Source organism: Phocoena sinus, chromosome X, assembly GCF_008692025.1.
Source record: "Phocoena sinus isolate mPhoSin1 chromosome X, mPhoSin1.pri, whole genome shotgun sequence".
NCBI lineage: Eukaryota > Metazoa > Chordata > Mammalia > Artiodactyla > Phocoenidae > Phocoena > Phocoena sinus.
In genome coordinates this window covers 117,654,424-117,675,839 of record NC_045784.1, presented here as the reverse complement: position 1 = coordinate 117,675,839, position 21,416 = coordinate 117,654,424, and the positions used below count along the sequence as shown (strand labels likewise).

Genomic DNA, 21,416 nt, shown 5'->3' with positions numbered 1-21,416 from the left:
AGTAGTCACTAACCAAATTAAGCTCTTGGAATTCATTGCCTGGCAACAGGAGAAGCGGCTTCGCTCCTCAAAAGCTGAGAAAGAGCAGAGGAGTGGAAGAGCATATCCAGAGAAACCCCCCAGGGATTTCTTAGCCAGATGTTTACCAGCTGTTGTTTCAGTTCTTGAAGGGAGAGGATCCCAACCTCCGCTCGAAGGACGACTGGTTAAGGACAGAAAGAAAAACCGACTTTACCCCAAAAATGAGTTCACAGAATTTCAGTACCTGCCACCACCCCATTTTCAGAACCAAACGCCTAAAGCATCCCGAAGCAGATGTGATGCTGACCGCAGGCGTGAGTTGGTTGTCAGCCCCGCTCTGGTTCGCACAGGGGAGTGACACGACTTTGTTAGCAGCCAGCACTGCCCCGATGTTTCATTCAGGCACAGAGTAATTGTGCTTTACGTGAATGCCAGTGTCCTACAATAGTGCCCTTCGTTCCTGAATTTAAAACATTTGCTTTAGAAAATTCTCTTCCTTATTATGGGCTAGGCAGCCTAGTCCAAATCTTAACCTATTTAATCCTCCCAACAACCCTATGAATAAAATTATTTTTCCCATTTTAAGGGTGAGGAAACTAAGGCCGGAGGTTACAGTACTTGCCCAAAGTTACCCGGTTAGACAGACCTGGGTTCTAATTTGTGCTCGGCCACTGTCTGACTTGAAAACCTATTTTCTCAACCAGTGCGCAAAGTTGCCTTAATATAGAACATAAAATGAAGAAGAGAGTGGAAAGTACGACAGTTCTGGGCTGCTATTTGCCATTAGCCTTTAGTTAGGACTGTTTATCTACTTTTCCTTTTCCCCGTGTGTCAAAATCGACAGGCCAAGACGTTTGATTGAAGTGAGCATATCTTACAAACCAGTTTCCATGAAAAGAACAACTAGAGGCCTAATATGCATGTTGCTTTATTTTATAAGGTTCCAGTATCTAGTCCATTAGTTTATATCCAAAAGAGACTATCTCACAGGGAATACAGCCAAACCTCTTCATTACACCTGGATCAGGGCCCTGAACCTCTACTACTGGCAGAACCATCCCAGGCATTTGGTTAGATAAAGTTCCTTCTGGGTCCATATTAAGCAAGGCACTTGTCTCCTGTAATCATCCAGTGAGTGCAGTAGTGGTAAGGTTTGCATTTATTGCTGTTGACAAATGTAAATGTTTATTTATGCAAAGTGTATTCACAATTAAACCATTCTTTTTTCTTTCTCCTTCACTGTGCTTCCTTCCAAATTATTCCTTTCTCTAAACAACATCTAAAGTGTGGCACTGAAGTGGTTTTTGTATCCCATTGTACTTAATTAGCAAGTTGTGGCATTTATCTCTTCTTTAACATTCCTCTTTCTTTAAAAATCGTTATCTTTGTTTCGGTAAGTGGAAGACGAAATGTGGTCCACGGCAAGGAAATGAGATGTGAACCCTTCTACACTGCATCTGTTCAGCCTGAGGTGCCTGTGCTCTACACGGGGCAATGTAAGCACAAGTCATATCAGGCATTAAACCCCCATGAAAAACACATCAGAGTGAAGCACTAGGGCCCTAGCTAAACTCTTCTTGATATTTTAGTGTTTTAATCTTTATTTAATGTCTTTTAATGAAATCATCAAAAATAATAGCATCTTCTTGGGAAAGACGTATTCTTCATTTATTCTTTTGTTCAGTACAATGAACTGACATTTCTAATATGTTGAGGAGAAGATTGCACTTTCATATGTTACAAGATAAGCCCTTGAAATTTACTAGCCATCAGGATTTGCTGCTTTCAATGATTAATTACCTGTTGGCATACTTTTCAAAGGTATTATTCTCTTTAGCTATTTCCTTTCATGTTGACCTACCATTTTTTATGAATAGCCTTTCATGTATAGTTCAAAAGAATGTTAGTAAAGGTTTATTTTGTTTCTCCGGGTAGAGTTGCTGGTTTACAATTACAATGCAGTTCATAACCACAGTGAAAATGAACGCCCCAATAACTGTACCTCAAAGGAGCCAAAATATCATTTTATGACGAACTAATTCTTTAATACTTATGCAGAGACCTTAATAATCTGGACCGACTTGTCCCTTCAATTTATCACGCCACCAGAATTCACCCGTCTATTCATTCAGCAAATTTTTACGGCGTGAATACAGAGCTTGAGGCGCTGTTCCAAGTACTGGAATACAACAATGGACAGAATATAGTCCCTGTCCTCGTGGAGCTTATGTTCTAGAGCGGGTAGACAGAAGTAGATATAAACAAATTCATACATAATTTGCTTTGGAGAAGAAACAAGCAGGGTTGGGGGACAGGGCATGCTGAGAGATAGGGGCAGCTTTCATATAGGGTGGTCAGGGAAAGCCTCTCTGTTAAGGTGGCATTTGATGGACAGGAAGGAAGGGTTCAGGTGGACATCTAAAGGAAAAAAATTCTAGACAGAGGTATCAGCAAATTCAAAAGCCCTTAAGTGAGAATATGGTTGGCATGTTCAAGGGACAAGCTAGGAAGCCAGTGTAACTGACATAAAGTGAAAGAAAAAAAAAGGGGCAAGTGAGAGACTAGAATAGAGAAGTATCAATAACTGGGATCAGATAACATATGATCTTATTGTCCAAGGTAAGGACTTTGCTTTTGATTCTTGAGAAGGGAAGCCATTGGAGGGTGTTGAGTAGAGGAGCGACAGGATTTGCCTCATGTGGTAAATTATTGCTTTACTACAAGGGTGGCTTTTATGGCACTAGTGGCCACTTACGCAGTCAATGTCAATTAGAGGACGCTATCGAGGAATCTGCGGTCTCCCCCAGCCCTCATGGACTTCGCTTTGTTCTGCAGCTGCAGAATAAACATCGTGGGCATTTGCTCCATGGGTCACAATGCAGTTGACAAGAACGTGTCATTAGCCCAGTCCATCCATACTGCAAGGAGGAAAAAAAACGAGTACATTCCTTCAACTCAGGCATCAGCAGTGCAGGAAAAACAACTCCTACTGAAGTGAGTCAGTAGCATCTTCATAAATGAAAGCAAGCTTTAATGCCTTAAATGATGGCTCAGTGGCCTCAAGGAAGTAACGCACCTTCCTGAGCAGCTAATTTACTACCAGGCTGTGACTCAGGCTCAGGGAAAATCGAACCTATTATTGCTCACTCAAGATACAGTAAGCAACTTTGGATAAACATTAAGACTATTTAAAAGAACAGAGAGTTAATGTTGCTAAGAAGACAAAATGTGATCTGCAGCAGTTCTCACACCGACTCTGTGTTTACGTCTGTCCTTTAGTGACGGGTTGCTGTGTATACGCCCATCTCTGCTCTCTCACTGGAACCCACCGGTAATTTGATGCGTTGGCGCAAAGTTAAACACCGAAGTTCTGATGGCGTCACATCCGTTTGATTTGCCCCCTCCTGGTTCTTTGTAACGCTAGAAAATTAGCAAAGTCCCTGACAACTGGGCATGGCCTATGGAGTCACCCCCAAAGCTCTGAGATTTGAAACTCTGTTAGTGTTCACTCAAAGGAGTATTCGTACTGTCTTTTATTCTGGTCACTTAACTCACAGCCCCCCCCCCCCCCCCCCCCCCCGTTCATGCCTTTTCCCTATGATTTTCTGCAAATGTCTGGCTTCTGAAAACATTCTTTCAATAAATCAGAATTGCAGAAAGTATAACTTCAGCGACACCAAAGTGTGTTTACGGCATACTGTTGCTGGTGATTGGAGTACTAGTAACCTCGCCGTGCAGGACAGTGATTTAACAATGGAGCCTTATTATCTTATATTGGCAGATGGTGTACAGTATCACTTGCAGTTAGTTACTATGATTAAATTAACTCGAGTTTGGCTAGTCATAGAATGTACGGGTTCTATGTTCCTTTAGGTAATATCACAGTGGCAACTTCGATCATTCTCACGTGATTCTGAAGGATTTGTTCTTAGGTTTCAACATAAGCTATTACCATTCTAATCTATACCTTGACCTGGGATGGTCATACTTTTTCAGAGATTGGTAAATGCTTAGCTGCTGCTGCTGCTGACAGAACACGTAACTGTAACAGATGAGACTACTAAATGAATCCTTTGCAAATGGAATAAATGCTCAATCAGGTTATCGTAGTGGGAAGATATTCACCCACAGTAGGTCTGTATCTTGCTTGGCCACAATAGACTGTGGAACTCAATTTTGGTCTGTTGTCTCTCACCGTAAGGACACACTTGGGGGCATTGCATGAGTTCTGGCTGCAGCTTGGGAAGTGCTCTTTGGACAGCTCTTGGGGGACAGCAGCTGCTCTCCCCAGAGTGCTAAAGCACCATGAGTATCGGCATCTAGTTTAGGAAAAATGGTGCATGTGATAGGCACTCAAAAAATCTTTGTTGACTTGAAGGCATATAACCCCCATAATTATGTAAGATAATTGGTCTTCATAAGTCAACCAGAGATGATACTGCACGTTCTGCAAAATAATAAACATTATATAAAGATGTTGTTCAGAGAAGCTCTGATTCACTAGGCGAATCATACTTTGGGATTTTGTACACAAACCGATTCCTTTCCAGGGCCAGAAGTTTTACCTGCTTTACCTGGAGAACAGTATCGAGTAGCTAGGCTCATGTGAACGTCGTTTGATATGAACCAGCACATGTAATTGAACGTCTTCTATCCTTCCCCGAACAATTGGCATTTGAGAGTCAACCAAAGGACAAGGCTGGGCTTTCTCCAGGGGTGAGCTTCAGAGCAGAGAGGAGGTGGATCCAGGACAGGCCCAAATTGGATGCTGAACCCATACAACCCTCTCCCAGGACACATAACTTGGGCAGAAAAGGAAAAGGATGTACATCTGGTACACCCTATCTCCCTTCCAGTCATCAACTGTTTATTGTAGTCGGAAGTCAGCATTTAACCCGTTCTGCCTGAAGCTCAGTGAGGGAGTTTCATCCTGAGGACTGTGATCTCGCTGAAGGGCCAACTCCTTCTCTCTCTCTTGGGGAAGGAGTGTCATTTGCACCCTCCTGATGCAGGGGGCTATAGTAGGCACCCTCGTGTGGCAACATCCCAAATGTGTTCTCTCTGCGGGTTAAAGAAAGAGAAGCAATCCAACTGCTGATGTAATTCATGAATAGATGATGCAGCTTCTAATGACTTGGTGATACGATTTATCACGTCCCAATCACGTGCACGTAGAAGAACCTATGTATGGAATCGATAGGAGCCATAAAACTAAATCCAAATATATTGTGACCATTTAAGGTTTTAGCCCCCTTGATTATCTTTAAAGTAATATATACAGCAGATTTGCCAGTATAGATTTTTCATCACCAGCCGTCTGGTATAAATTAGTATGAGATAAATAATTTAGCTTCCTTCTGTTCAGATACGATTTCATTACCCTCTTCCTCGATACTGTGAAAAGTCTTCAGAAATAATCAATTGTAAAGTGCTTTTGCATCCCAGCCGAAGCTGAGCCTGGAGGTTCCTAGCACGCTGACATTTGACTCTTTTTCCTCCATGTGCTGTGAAAGGAAGAGGTGCCGATTATTAGCAAGTGGCCCCCAGAGAATTGCATACCCGGGGGCAGCCCCTGCTAAGTCACAGCGCGTGGAACCATGACATGAGGCTGCTCGGTTGTTCCAGAAGCGCAAGGCGTTTGTTTGAATTAAAATATATAAAATATATAATATAAAAATATATATATATATTATCTCTAATCACAGTGACTATCCCAGCTTCCGAAGCACACTAATTGGTTTGGAGGAGATATTTTTCCATTCATAAGAAACAATCTCTGCTCCTTTTGGTCCTGGCCTTATTTCTCCAGTCTGGCTGGTTTGGAGGAATCTTATGCTAAAGTTGTAGGAACACATGTGCGCGATTGTGGAGGGCTTGAACACCAGGCCAGGGAGTTTGGATTTTTATCCTGTAGGCAGCAGGGAGCCCTTAAAAGATTTTGAACAGGAGGAATGTAAAAAATAGGACCTGATTTGGATGCGTGTTTAGTATAAAAGTGCAATGATAAGATATATTAAGGGGGTGTTATGGTTCTGTTCACAGCATGGATATAACTGGGGAATTCATCTCTACTAGCTTTCTAGTTCAGCTTTTACAGCATGCAAATTTTCAGGGCCAGCTGTAAGAGCTTGATGGTAAAAGAACAAAGTAAGAATTGATAATGTGAATATAATTGTAAAGAGAGGGATTTTAGTGGTCAAGATCACTGGTAACACAGAATAATAAGCATTTTGAAGGGTGACTGTAGAATTATTTGTTATTTTGTTGGAGTTCTTTGAAGTCACTTCTATGCTATATAATTACCTTAAGTTTTAAGTGTTCCCTGCAGGGATAATTTTGCATTCTCGTGCAAATGCTTTAACAGTCTACACTGTTGAAAATGGAAGCTGAAAATTACTGCAAACAGGTCATGGTTGTGCAAAGCTTATGAAGTATTAATCATTTTGATATATCCTCGGAGTTTATATTATATCCTTGCATTGTGTTTTCAAACTCCGGTAATACTTAAGGTAACAAATATTTGAAAATTGAAATTGCATATTTTGATAAAGAACTGTAATTTGCCTATCTCAAAATTGAATGTCATCAAAACCCTTTAAAAAATTAATCTAAAAATGTTGCGGTATTTCAGGAAATCTAGAACAGACCCAATTTAATTTAAACTAAGCTATCAAAAGCTCATTTATGAATTGTAGCTGGATACTCGGCCTAAACACTCCTGTAAAGCATTGCGTTCTTAGAATTCAGGCTTCCCTGCAGTGGTTTCTCCCTGACCATGATATCAGGTGATGCTTATAATAAACGGCATCACAGGTGACCACAGTTTGGTCATAAACAGGGAACCGTTGTCTTGTTTACTGCACCATAGCTACACATCTGAGCATTACATTCCTCTTATGAAAATATAATTCACTTTATGATAGCAACGTTCATCTTTCAAAGTATCTTATTTTAATGAACTTTGCACTCATCCTGAGTTTCTCGAAAGACCTGGATTCCCTTTTTTTCTTTCAGAGATGGATGTACATTACATATAGGAAAATCTCTGGGAAGAAATGTGTTTATTCGTTTATCAGGCTCCTCTATAGATACTAACAGAAGAACAACCTGCCCTAGGTGGCTTCTCAGATTTTACCCTGAGGTCTGAGCACAGCTGGGAATCGGGACAGGAAACAGATTTTCTCCAACAAGTGAGATGGCTCACTTTCCCACCTTCCCCCTTGTACGGGGTGGGGAATAGCAGGCATTTCTCAAAGGCCACAGGATTACAGAATTGGGAAAAAGAAGAAATCATCGCATGGACTTTCTCTGCGTTCACTTCTTGTTCTCTTTTTGTCTGCCACCCCCGTCTGTCAGTCTGTCTGTCTCTATTGCGAGCGTATGCACGCATGCAGGACTCTGACCGGTTACCCACCTCTGTGCCGACTTTCAGTAAAATTGCTCTGGCGTCATCCCCTAAAAACTCTGAGTGTAGAGAGGTCCCTGAAAAGAAAAAAAAAAAAAAAAACCCAAGTGTGCTGAGATTCAGAGATGAGTATTTTGCAGTAGAAGAATGAAGTTTTCATGGCATGAGCTAGGAGAATGTTCCATGGACACATTTACTTAAGATCCATGGGAAGCTGCCTGGCCTGGTGGAGAAGCCAGTGGCAGACAGGCTGGCGGGCTTGGCTTGTGCTTTGAGTTAAAGCTCTTCCTTCTTTCTGCAGCCCAGGGCCAGTTAGCACTGCTGGGTCCTCGGTGTTTTTCAGCCCTTAGAGATCAGGTTGCCTTAAAATAAGGGTCTCTCGCGTGTCAACAGCAGCTACCTTAAACAGATTTCAGCTTCCTCTGGAAGGAGCTGCTTCCCTGCTCTGGATTCATTCTCTAAAAGAAAGTGTGAAAGCCAGATTCCAGTATATTAATATCTCTGGTTTCATTTCTTCAACTGTTAAAAAAAAAAAAAGGTCCACCAAATCCATTGTAATCATTACCTTTCTTATCATCATCATTATTAAACTGTCCCTTATCTCATTCGAATGCCAAAACTGTTTAAGCAGTTGTAGAAAACTTTAAAAGTAGGCACTGCTTAAACATAAGGTACTATTAGATTTTTCGGTATTGTTATTAGTAACCTGCATTATGAAAGTAGAACTAGCAAAACACTGGTTTAGAACAAAAGAAATGAGATAATGTTGTACTTTTGTGGCATTAAAATGAGACATGTAGATGTCATTTGGGCCATTAATACTGGATTAGTTCACAGATCTCTTTAAGATCATGTGGGTTCACTGATACACATTGCAGTAATTCCAATTTTAGAATCCTAGGATATCTTAAGCCCCATATTAAGAGCTCATGTATTGTTACCCTTGCATAGGAATCACTAACGAAAGCAATCCTCACCCATACAGTTAATGTGTAACATGAACCTCTCTGTGAACTGGAAAGGTGCTTCTCTACTCCGTTTGTTCGCACTGCCAACCACTAGTTTTCATACCAGTTTCAAGTTGGGAGGACGCTGCATTCTCCTTGCTGTCACGTGAACAGAAAATTAAGTGAAGGCAAGGGATGCCACAGTCTGTGAGCACCAACACATACACTAGCTGCTTTCCGTGCTCCCCTGCAGTCCTCCCTGGGAGGCACGTGATGCTATTCTCCTCTTAAGAGATGCAAGATCAGAGCCCAGGTAAATTGCCCAAAGTCAGAAATCTGGAAGGTGGAAGAGGCAGGTTTGAACAGAGCTCTTTGGTGTTCAGAGAGCCAGGGCACACGAATAGGAGGAAGGGCGGCTGAACCGTCAGCCAATGTTGGAACTGTCCGTTGAGAAGAGAATTGACATCACAGCTCTTGTCTACACAGTGACTGTTTGGGTGAAAAGGCGCACTTGCAGTTGAGTTCATAAGGGAATGGCTTGTTAAGGGCTTCTTTCCTGTGGCTTTCTCACTTGTGAGGTGGTAGAACTCCTCTCTCAGGCCATTCTGAAGCTGGTACAGAGGCCTGCTGTCGAGATTAAGTCAGATCGTTAGATACGCAAAGGGGCCTAGGCTCCCGGGGCAAGGAGTAGTTGAGAATGAATTCTTCCATTTGAGTCTTAACTTAATGAACTGACTACCCCTGAGTACTACTCAGACTCATGGTAAGTGACTGTCACAAGCTTCCTTTCATTAGCTCATTTCAAGGGGCAAATGTTAGTGGAAATGTGCTCTCTACGTAGAAATAGGACTCTGTAAGATTTCCTATCCCCAGAAGTCATTTGCAGGTGTTATGTGATGTGGCAGTCCAATAGCCCTCTACGACGTCTTTCTCATCCTTGGTTTATAGATGAGGCCTTTGCACCCTGCCCTGTGATTCCAGGTTTTCTGGTTTGCGGTGCAAAGCAGGCATTAGTGATTTCCTTCTGAGCAGTGGCATTGCTTTCCTACCTGTGCAAGAGAAAAAATAAGAAGTCTTCTTTGAAAGTCTTTGACGAAGTAGACTCCTGGCAATTGTAAATGACTCTCTTCTACAGAGACAGACCCTATCAAATCTAACACAACTGCTATCCAGTACAAATCAGAATTACCACCTTCACAATTGCCTGCAGTACTAGAACAAGCTATGCACCCACGTGGGTATGGTTTTATTTTTAATAGGCCACCTACCTTGCCAGAGTTTTTTCAATTGATCTACGCAGAAAGAACCTTTCTCCTTTACATGACAGTTTGTTGGATGTCTAGGAAAAGTTTTCAGAGTTCCCAGGCTTTGAATTTTTGGACAGGAGCTTGGAAGAGCTATTTAAAAGGATACAGCCTACTAAGTTTATTCTCTCACTGACTATAAATATTCCCAAAGTCATTCTCTTGCCGATGGGCTTAGATCCCCCTGTGAAGTTATTATACAGAAGAATCTTGCCACAAATTAGAAAGCTTCACAGTAATGGAGAATAGTTAGCTAATGGTCACAGATTAATTCCAGTAACCAGCCAAAAGACAGGAAAGTTTATTTTTAGAAATCATATCTGATATTTGGTTCCCCTTTCAAAGCACATAGGTCAGCCCTGCTTATAAGAAAAGCCAACACCACGAGTTAATACACATAATAGACAAAGTTGGAGAGAATTACTCACTTCAGAGAATTGTTCTTTGGCTGAAAAAACATGCTTTTCCACAGATTTTTGTTCAACAGCAAGATTTAATCTAGTAAGATTAAAAAAATAATATGATGGCCACAGTCTCTGTAGCATATCTTATGTAAAATGAAATCCATCTTCTGCTAATTGGATTCTTAACCAATCTGTATTCTTCCACAAGGCTTGGGTCAGACTGACACTGCCTTGGGCCAATTATACAGCCCTGGAGACGTATGGCCTGTCCCTCTGCTTCGTCACAAGTCTCGGCAAGTTACTTCCATTTCAGAATGTATCTGCAGACCAGGTTTGGAGCTGAGTGAGGCCTTAGGATCATGTAATTTTTTATCACAACAAAAATCACCCCTCTTAGGCTCTGTAAGGGATATGGTGTTTTTGTTTTGTCTCCTGCTTTATTGTAGCTTATCTCAGTGTATTTTATAAAACAGATTGTGAAATTTGACATTGCATGAGACTGCTCTACAGAGATGTATGACAATCCAGAACAAGCCAATGCAAAGGACTCAATGAAACCCAGGGCTAAAATGTGGTCATATCTGCATCCTAATTCTGTTTTAAACAGGGCATCGGTTGACAAACTCATTAACTTTTGGGGTTTTTTTCATTTTTTGTTTGGGAAGAGTTGAGAAAAAGCAATACTCCGCTCCCTATTTTGTGGGCTCAACATAAGGTAAATGAAAATGTCTGTTAGATGTCTTGGAATACAAAACTGCTACCAAGAAGTTTCACTATAACCATATGAGGAGAAATAGTCCCATGTGCATCTTCTTAATCATAATGTGTTTCTTTACAAGTGGTTGCCAGTTAGCATGGGTACTTTGAAGTCATTCTGTGGCACGGTATTTGACGAGGCCCATTCTTCAGCACTTCATTTGTTTAGTGCTGTGGCTCGAAGCACTGCAGCCTTTTCAGCCGACTGCGGACCAAAATGACAAATGGAAGGAAGCGAAACAGTTTTCGGGGAACCAGGCCTGGAGGAGAACACTGAGTGTCTTTCATGTGCAGTCCTAATTTTTGGCGGAATTTATCTCCTTCCATGTTAATAAAACACAGATGGGCAGATGCTTTCTTTAGAAATTGATTCCAGGGTGAAAAGAACTTCGAAAAGAAGAGAGAATTTATTTATTTTGCCTTGGTTTTCTGGGCATGTATTATCAGAGTAATCCCACGTTTCATGTGTATGGAGCTTTACAATTTTCAGAGCTTCTTTCACATACATCATCTCATTGGCTCCTCGTCCATCCTGTAAGGTCAGGTGTTTCCCCCCCCCCCCCCCGCCCCCGCCCTGCACCATTTTACAAAAATCAAGTTAATAGAATTTAGTTGCAGTGTCTGCTATTTGCGGACCCAAAGACCAAGAGTATCAGTCTAATGCTTATATCTTGGTTACCAGGAAATCTCTTTATTTTGCAGCTTCAGCATCAGTTTTGTCTTTATTGGTCCCCCTTCTCTTCCTCCCTCTCCACCTCCCTCCCTCCATCCTTCCCTTCCACCCCTCCCTCGCTCCTCCCTCTCTCCCTCCCTCTCCAGTTTTTTAAATTGAATTTACCTGTAGACTGCTTTCCTCCTTTTATCACCTACTCTTTCTGCCCCGGCAGGCAAGTTCTGACTTGTCGGTCTCTCCTCTAAAACAGCCCTCTATTCATACCCCGCCACGTTTAACCCTTTTTTGGATCTGTATAAGCTAGCTCCCAAGTCCTCTTCCTATGATATTTCATTCTTTCTGTTATTTATTTCGCCAGAGTTACATTGATCGTTGACTCTAAGCCAGGCCCCATGCTAGGAGCTGCCCTCAAGTATCCCACAGTCCAGAGGATATCTGAGTGAACAAACCAAACTCTGTTTGTCCTGAATTAATAATTTTGTTCAGCTACAGTGCACCGGCTAAGTACTGATTCCCTCTTCCCAGTCCTCTCCTTTCTCGCGCCTTGATCAAAATCCTGAATGTAATCATTAATCCTGGATTTTGAAATCACCGATAGAGGGGAAGCTTATATAGAGAATATATGTAGTTACAGTGTCACCCCCCATATTTTAAAGACTCTATTTTGTTTTCTTTTTTAACAGAGTTGAAAATCTAATTTTAATTTGCATATTATTTTCTTTAGGCTGGGGAATAATTGACGCACACAAGTCAGACCTGCTTCAATAACCTGCTAACTTTAAACCTAGAAAATAAATTGTCATCAGAACGTGGCTGAGAATTAGAAGAGTGACCCTTGCTATTGGCAGTAATTGTTAAATTAATTGGATCTTCAGGCTACTGAAAATGTGGCCAGAAGAGAGGAGGAAAAGAGAAGGAAGTGAGAGGATTAAAGGGAGAGATAGATCAGTTATAATATGTTTATAGCACCTGCTGAAAAGAGGAAATCATGTTTCACTAGGTTCATTTTTTAAAGTTTCTTTAAATGCTCACTCATCGATGTCTAAACTGTTTTTCTGTGTTCTGTGATGCCAATGAAAATATTACATGTGATTAGAACAAAATGTATTGAGAAACATTCACCTCTACCGGGATTTGTGCGCTTGACATAGCGTATACATATGCGAAAGCTTATATTCAATGTTCAGGCTTTGTTCAACAGTCTAGGACCTTAGTGTTGCCATTTTATGTACGGACAACCTGAGGAGACTCTGCTGCTCTCTTGAGATGCAAGGAAATCAGCGCAACCCATTTAAAAAAAGATTTCTTTTGAGAGAAATGTGTTCAAAGGAAACGTTTACAATAGTCATGGCAGGACCTCCCTGGCTGTCCAGTGGTTGAGACGCCACGCTTCCATTGCAGGGGTCACAGGTTCAATCCTTGGTTGGGGAACTAAGATCCCGCATGCCGCATGGCACAGCCAGAATAGTCATGGCACTCCTCAAAGCCTACTGAGGTACAGACTCAAGTGAAACACTGCCGCCCTATCTGTTGGTAGCATAGCTGAAAATACAAAAGCAGGGGGCAAAAGTATGAAAAACCTGATATTAAGGCCTACGTTTGCCGAATGACTTCTTTTAATCAGGAAGGCACTTAGTCGTGGTGTGTGTATTGTGGTTGTCGTAGATGTGTTTAGGGCACGGGAATGACGTACATGATATACAGGTGTTTTCGAGCTCTCACCTTTTTGGATATGGCTATTGAGGATGCAGTTGCACATCACCTGCTGAGTGACGAGCCCCTTACTTGGCTCCCTTCAAGGAAGCCACCATCACAGCCCATGCTTCTTCTGAACTGGCTCCAGCTCCAGGAGGCCAGAGAGTTACGCATCTCCTCCATACTTTGCCCTTGGTGCCAGGGGCAACTCAAGGCACTCTTGCTTCTTCTGACCCTAAAGAGGATAGCAATTTACCCAGGTCCAGAGCCTTTGTTCTGGACCAAAATGCTTTGTAGCACACCATTGCATCTGGGGGTTCTTTGCATATATCCAATGTTACTGATTGCGTTAATGCCTCTCGAAGTCTGTGTGGAGGTATGTCCTGATAAGGGCAGCTGACCATCACCATTTGTAGCTGTAGGTATTCTCCTATATGCTCTACTGACCTGATGTTGAGGGTTTCAAATGTTTTCTTCTTGTCAGTGATATTTCAACCTCCAAAGAACTATTTTGCCCTTAATAGTGAGTAAATTGGTAAAAAAAAAAAGAGAGAGGTATTAGGTTTTGCTCCTGGATCTGCTCATTATGTAGATTCTTCATTCATCACCCAAAATACGATCTAGTAACTAACTAGTATGGATTCCTTGGATAAGAAGTTCAATATTCACTGAACCTTGAACTTTAAGGGGAATAGAGATGATGATTACAGAGAAGAGATTTTAGAGAGATTGAATATCTATATTTTTTTCAGAGTTATTCCTCTGAAGATTACTAACATTATTCCTCTGAAATTAGTATAGGTGTGCAAGAGAGGTAAACAACTTTTAAGAGAAATCGATGCATAAAAGGTTAGAAGATATAAAGCGCCTTTTCTTTTGTATTCACGCCAAATAATTTCTTAGTGGCTGTGCAAGGAATGCTTGACATCTTTTTAATTCATTTATTATGATAACAGGTATTTATCTAATGCATGTTAAATACAGAGCACAGTGACTGCTGCCTCTGTTTAGTGCCTACTGTGTATCAAGGCCACTACGGTACCTTTTTCGAGAGCGCTAATAATCAGCTTCAGGTCAGTCAAAGGAGATTGATTCCTTGCCAGATGTCTACCTGGTATTCTCTGAACAGGGCTTCTCTGGTTAGGATGCAATCCAATCTCTGTTATTTCTGTGAACCACTGCTGAGACAGAGAGGCACCTGCACCCCCTCTTCCCTTTGGTGGCCCTTCCTGTATTGGGTGGGATGTTCACGTCTTTCCACATTTGATAAAAATCAAGCCTCTTCTGCCTGTTCCTTCCAGCACTGGATAAAATGACAGCGTCACACACAGAGAACAGAGCACTCCTTTGGTTGCTTCAACATTCTTTTTTTGGCCTCATTTTCCTCCCTCTCTACTGAGTTCTTGAGTCCAAATTTAGTGGTGATGACTAAGAAATTGCCAGGATGTGACAGAGCATTCAGTTCATTGAGTCCTTCCTTGCCATTTTCCAATAGTTGTAACAATTGCCGAGTGTTTTTCCTCCTCACGTTGTAGGTGCCGGTATCTGTGTAGTATCTGTTATTCTGAACAGTTACGAAGTCACACATGCAGGATCTGTCCCTGCAATGACAACCTCCTTCTATATACAGCTGATTTCGTTCTATGGTGTTCGGGAAATTCCCTGCAGACTTTTTACTGGTTGATACTTCTGAATCCTGGAATTTCCGAATTCAATCTGAATCTCTGCAGTGCAGATCCTGTAAGCAAAACCAAGTGGTCTGCTATGTGCTAGACAGTACGACCAGTCCTTTATGACTGGAAGGTGAATTCAGAAATAAGACAAATTCCTTGTCTTCTGGAGCAAGGAATGCACACGCCTGGGTCACGGGGCCATGCTGGAGATGTAGATAGAGTTTCCGGGAGCACAAATATGAGTGTCATCGGTTCTGACTGGGAGAGATCATATATGATTCCAGGGGCAGTCATATTTGAGCTAGACCTTGAGGAATGAGAGGAAAGCCAGTAGGTGGAGAGGTACAGAAATGACATGAACGGCGTCTGTAAAGGCACACATGGTTCTATGGTGGAGACAAGGCAAGGTAGCGACTGAGTTGTGAAGATTTATTTATTTATTTACTCATTTATTTATGGCCACACCGCGCGGCATGTGGGATCTTAGTTCCCCGACCAGGTATCGAACCTGCGCCCCCCTGCGTTGGAAGCATGGAGTCTTAACTGCTGGACCACCAGGGATGTCCCTGAATTGTGGAGAATTTTAAATGTCACATTAGATTGTCATTTTACGCTAGGCAAGGCGAAACCAACATTCTGTACAACTGTCCTCATCCCTAGAGGACACATGGAGACTATTTTAGTCAGATTTCTTTGTAGACATACCTTGGCTTTCCCTACGTTGAGAATTCTACAAAGAGGAGCGTTCACAGCCCCATAAATAGAACACTTTCGTTCCTACCACGTGATAGTTGCCTTCAAAGTACATTGCTTCTTGAGTAGGTTGAATTTGTTTGAATCTTCTGAGGATCTATCAAGTATGCCCCTAGGCTGAAATTATGCCAAAAGATGACTCTGATCTGTGCACCCTGGAAGCCAGATGGGGGAACCAGTGAGATTACTGAGTGAAACAGATTTTGTGGATTTCCAGAAAAAAGTGTTCAATTATTTAACTTTCAGAAAAAGGCTGCCTCATTTGAGGAATCTGTCCCTCTTTGCGGAAGTGATTCTCTGATAGTAAATCACTGTCTGTCGCTCAGATAGTGTGCTTTGCTTGGAATGCTATCTAACATGAAGGAAGGTAGGACCATGGAGACATCATTCAGAAAAGACAGGTGTCCAGAAAGCTTGCAGTATTTTTATTGCAAGGTGGGTTTTTTTTCAGGGTTTTATCAAAACTTATTCCTGGGCTTCCCTGGTGGCGCAGTGGTTGAGAGTCCGCCTGCCGATGCAGGGGACACGGGTTCGTGCCCCGGTCCCGGAAGATCCCACATGCCGCGGAGCGGCTGGGCCCGTGAGCCATGGCCGCTGAGCCTGCACGTCCGGAGCCTGTGCTCCGCAACGGGAAAGGCCACAGCAGTGAGGGGCCCGCATACCGCAAAAAAAAAAAAAAAAAAAAAAAAAAACAAACTTATTCCTGATAATATCTCAGCAAAATAGTACAAATTGAATGGCTTCCTTAGTGCCACTTTCACATGTAGCTCACTTCGCATTTTCCTCATCATCTTTTACTCCAAGTGGACCCACTGCTGCTCTGTAGATTACTTAGAGATTAAAATCTGCTGTTCATTTCACTTTGCTTATAAATGGATATTTTAAATAGCTGTTTATTGCGTACATACACGTATTACAAAACTTGAAAGAAGGTTTTATGGGTTTTTTTGTTTGTTTTCAAAAACAGTCTGTTGGGTCAGGAACCCTTCTTTTGTACGGGCAAGTCCAAAGAAAACATGGCCACGTACGTGGCAGGAAACCACGTTGCCGGGTTCAAAGTCTCCTGGCCTGCTCTCTCATGTCTGCTTGTAGAATTACTGTAAATTCCTTGTTTCTATATTGATTTGTGTGAAATGTTACTGTAAGGCAAGGATGGGGTGATGAGGGAATTATTTTTTTCTTTTTAAGTCAAGGTCCAATGATCTGAAAAAAAAATCAATTTGGTTTATCTAAAAGTAAAAGGTAATCTTTCTTTGTAGCATCTCTTTAGAAATCTAGGCAGCCAGCATTGTAACAGTATAACACAGATTTCAGCCTGGGGCAATTGAAAATTATAGTACATAGTAACTGGATAATCTATGAAAATTAAGTACAGGGATCGGATGTTTATTTTCTCATTTAATCCGGAAGGGAACAAAGCTCCATGTGACAGTTTTATGCTTGTCTTTTCAATCTTTGGCTCCTGTATTTTTCCAATACATTACACTTAGGTGGCTGCTTCTAATTTTTCCATTACCTTATTACAAAGAGAGCTAATCATTGATCAGTAGCACTTGCACTTAGGGCCTTTTCTAAAGCATCACATGAAATGTTATATATAGTTTTAGTTTCCAATGATAATAGTTTCTGCTATTAAAATAGAACACCAGTCATAACAAGCTCTAACAAAGTATGTCCTGAACTCCTGAAGGATATGGTTCTCCATGAAATTCATAGCTATAAATATTGAGCTTTTGTTTATCTACTTCTCTTGTAGGAACATTTCACACCTGAGTGCAAATTCAAAGAATCGGTGTTTGAAAATTATTATGTGACATATTCATCAATGATATACCGTCAGCAGCAGTCAGGCCGAGGGTGGTATCTGGGTCTGAACAAAGAAGGAGAGATCATGAAAGGAAACCATGTGAAGAAGAACAAGCCTGCAGCTCACTTTCTGCCCAAACCACTGAAAGGTAAACTTGATATTATACCAGCTATGGATTAAATGAGTATCGGTATTGAAATCAATCCTTTTTCACGCTTTCGAAAGTGGAATGTAATTCTTCCATACTGAGGCGTTTATACAAAAATTCAGTAACGTTTTACACTTAAAAAAACACTAAAGCATTGACAGTAGCATCTAATCTCCTGATTTTAACTTTTCCATAGTATATCTGCACGTGGTAACACCTTTCTTATGTGGAACTAGCTTAATTGCTAACTCAGGACAGCCAAGAACCCCAGATTATGCCCAAATGATCCCTGGACAGGAACACAGGTGCTAAAATGTGTGCATACTTAACGCTTATCAGAAAGCTCCTTGGGCCTGTCTCTCTAAGGGCCCAACCGTATTGTCCCAACAATTTTCATTCATTCATAATTTTGTTTTTTTGTCATTAATAGCAGCTTAGTAGTAAATGAGAAAGGGTGAGGGATAGGAATGGGCTGCAGGAAGTAGGGATGTTAGAAGGAGTGAGATGTGGTGGAGAAGCGGTAGAAAATCCAGGCAGAGAAGAGCGGTTTACAGGAGGGGCAGACATCCAGTCAAATCAACACAGCGCCCCTTGACAGCACATTTTCCGCAGCCAGATTACTTGGGTCCGAAGCCCAGCTTCCGCCTTTAGTAACCAGGTAGTCTTGGGCAGATTATTGAGCTCAAGTTCCTTCTGTAAAATATGGATACAAACACCTGCCTCGTGGGATTTGCATGTGGATTAAATGAGATAACACACGTGAAGCACTTACAACAGTATCTGGCACATTCTAAGTGCTCCATAAGCGTAAGCCAGGGCCGTTATTTACAGCACAACAATGATATTTACCATTTGTTGCATTAAGAACTGTGCTGATACTTAGAGTCTTGGAGAGTTTCGTTTTAAAGTCTGAGAGAAATCAGTGTTTGAAAATGTTTAAACTTCTAAGAGCTTTATTAAATGCATTTTTCATTAATCCTCTCATATATCTAAAACCATCAGTGATAGAAATTAGGCGTTAGAATTCTCTACACGCTTCTGTACCAAGACTGGATTTTGCTTCATCTGGTCCAGTCCGCTCTCTCCTGAGTCCTTGAAAGCGGCATTTTTCAGGTTTGGCCTCCAGCCTGGAAGCCTAGTGGGCAGAAGGGGAGTTGAGGGCCAGTGCGGTGGCCTTTGATGCCGTGTCTCTGTGCTTTGCAGTGGCCATGTACAAGGAGCCGTCTCTGCACGACCTCACGGAGTTCTCCCGATCTGGAAGCGGGACCCCAACCAAGAGCAGAAGTGTCTCCGGCGTACTGAATGGAGGCAAATCCATGAGCCACAATGAATCAACGTAGCCAGTGAGGGCAAAACAAGGGCTCTGTAACAGAACCTTACCTCCAGGTGCTGTTAATTCTAGCAGTCCTTCACCCAAAAGTTCAGATTTGTCCATGATGTTTACCAAACAAACAAGGCAGAGTTCACTGCTCTAATCTGCCATCAAACCTTCTTCTCATCCATACAAACGCCCCGTAATTTAGAACGAGCTTGTGCGAAAAAAGAGTGCCAAGCACGATCAGTGAATTAAATCTGGGAGAAGGACTGCCCAATTTTCTCATGATCTCACCTATGCTTTGGGGAAGACAAACCAAAAACATTTCACAGCACTAATGCTGATTTAAAAAATCGCTCTCCAACCAAGAAAATTGAAAAGACCACCATTGTTCTTCAAAAGCAAACGACAAAACAAAACAGAACAAAATTAACTGCTTCAATGTTTTGTAGGGGCAAACAAAATTCTGTGAACCCGTGTTGTATTCTTGGCTTAATGTTTTCTGTCTATGCTTGAGTCGTATGTATTCTTTACTTTAGCATAGCGCAACTTTATGATTTCTGGAATTCAGTGGTTCTGTTGACTCTGTGTCACTTCATCCAACTCAACCAAATTCAGGGTTGAAGCTGAATTGGCATCTCAGGCTCAAGGTAACAGTGTTCTTGTGATTTTACCAAATTTTTTTTCCCTTTACATTCGTAGTATTCTGATCGAGTTCTTGTGCTGTACTTTGTGCGTAGAAATTGTGTTGTGTTGTCAACCCCAGTCAGTAAAGATTACTTAAAAAAAAAAGATTATCCTCAAGTATAGATTTCTCTTAATTCCATTTGTGTTATCATGTTAAACTACTATTGTGGCTTCTTGTGTAAAGACAGGAACTGTGATGTTGTCTTTTGTGTTGTTAAAATAAGAAATGTCTTATCTGTGTATGTATAAGTCCTCCTGTCATTGTATTTGGCGCGTGAATATTGTGTACAAGGAAATGTTAAAAGACTGGTTACCCCTAAACAACATATACTTATACCTGCTTCTGGAAAAGTGTTTAAGACTTAGCTAGGTTTCCATTTAGATCTTCATATCTGTTGCATGGAAGAAAGTTGGAATCTTGGCATAGAGTTGCATGATATGTAAGATTTTGTGCATTAATAATTGTTAAAATCTGTGTTCCAAAAGTGGACATAGCATGTACAGGCAGTTTTCTGTCCTGTGCACAAAAAAGTTTAAAAAAAGTTGTTTAATATTTGTTGTTGTATACCCAGATACGCACCGAATAAACTCTTTCTATTCATTCAAAGAAAAATCCTCCAGCGTGTATTTGTTGAGCGTCCATTATGTGCCGTGAACTGTGGTAGAAACTGGAGTTACACACTGAATTATGTACATCAGGTCACTGCCCTCAGATAATCTAGTCTAGAGATTTACATTTACACGAACACTCTTGAAAGTGTAGTTATTGTACTAGTTGTTGTACTTGAACTTCAGATTGGAACAGAAGAATTCTCATTCCCATTCAGCGATGCATTGTACAAAAGACACCTATGTTCTAGTACCCTCCCTGCCATTCACTCTGTCATTTCCCCTCTCTGTTTCTCGTTTCTCTCAGTAGAGGGAAGGAACGGGACTAAATATCTCAAGTCCTTTCCACCTCCGAAAACTGAAGGAAAACATAAACATTTTCTCTTTTTATTAAAATTTCAGAACATATATTAAAATTGAAAGATTTTTACAGTGAACGTCGGTAAACGTACACCTGTGTTCCACCATTAACATATTACTATACTATACATCTATCCGTCCATCAATTTATCAATCCATCTTATGTTTGACATATTTCAAAATAAATTGCAGACATATGTACACTTCCTCCTAATTCCTTATGTATATCTGTAACTAGAGTTCAATGTTCGTTGCAGTTTTTTCTCTTTTTATTTTTAATCTTTTGGCCGCACCGCGCAGCATGTGGAATCTTACTCCCTGACCAGGGATCAAACCCGCGCCCCCTGCATTGGAAGTGCAGAGTCTTAACCACTAGACCACCAGGGAAGTGCCTGCAGTTTTTTCTCTTAATATAAAACTTACAATGAAGTGCGCGTACCTTTAGTGTATGTTTGTTGAGTTGCCAAAGGCATACATTTGTGTAACCATAAACGTTTTCAATGTTGATGACTTTTCACTAGCTCCCCAAAGCTGCCATTGCCTGGTTATGACGCTTTCAGAGTAGTCGATGTAGGTAAGTAGGAGTGGAGGAACAGGTGAAACATAATTGACTGGCACTTTTCAGGGCATCCATCAAATGAAGTTACCCGGGCCCCAGGCAGCATGCTTTTGCACAGAGGGGAGGCTGCGCATTCCTAAGATGTCTGGGCCAGGTTCAGCAGGATCTCCTAGTCCAGCCCAGCTCGGTCACCTTGTGATCCCGTCTTAAGCCTTCATCCTGCCAGCGCTCTAAGGTCCAGCTTGCATGAAAGAGGCTGCCTGCCCAGCTTGGACAGGAGCCTGGGTACCATATACCATA

General features: G+C 41.6%; 1 protein-coding gene across 1 annotated transcript in view; it reads left to right on the top strand.

The window, feature by feature from the left end:
• Positions 1-20,201, top strand: part of FGF13 (fibroblast growth factor 13) — a 67,604-nt gene extending 47,403 nt beyond the window's left edge. The window contains exons 4-5 of the mRNA XM_032620928.1: positions 17,388-17,586; positions 18,790-20,201. Coding sequence (XP_032476819.1) covers positions 17,388-17,586; positions 18,790-18,926 — 336 coding nt within the window. The 3' untranslated portion in view covers positions 18,927-20,201. The remainder of the gene's footprint in view (positions 1-17,387; positions 17,587-18,789) is intronic.
• The last annotated feature ends 1,215 nt before the right edge of the window (positions 20,202-21,416 follow it).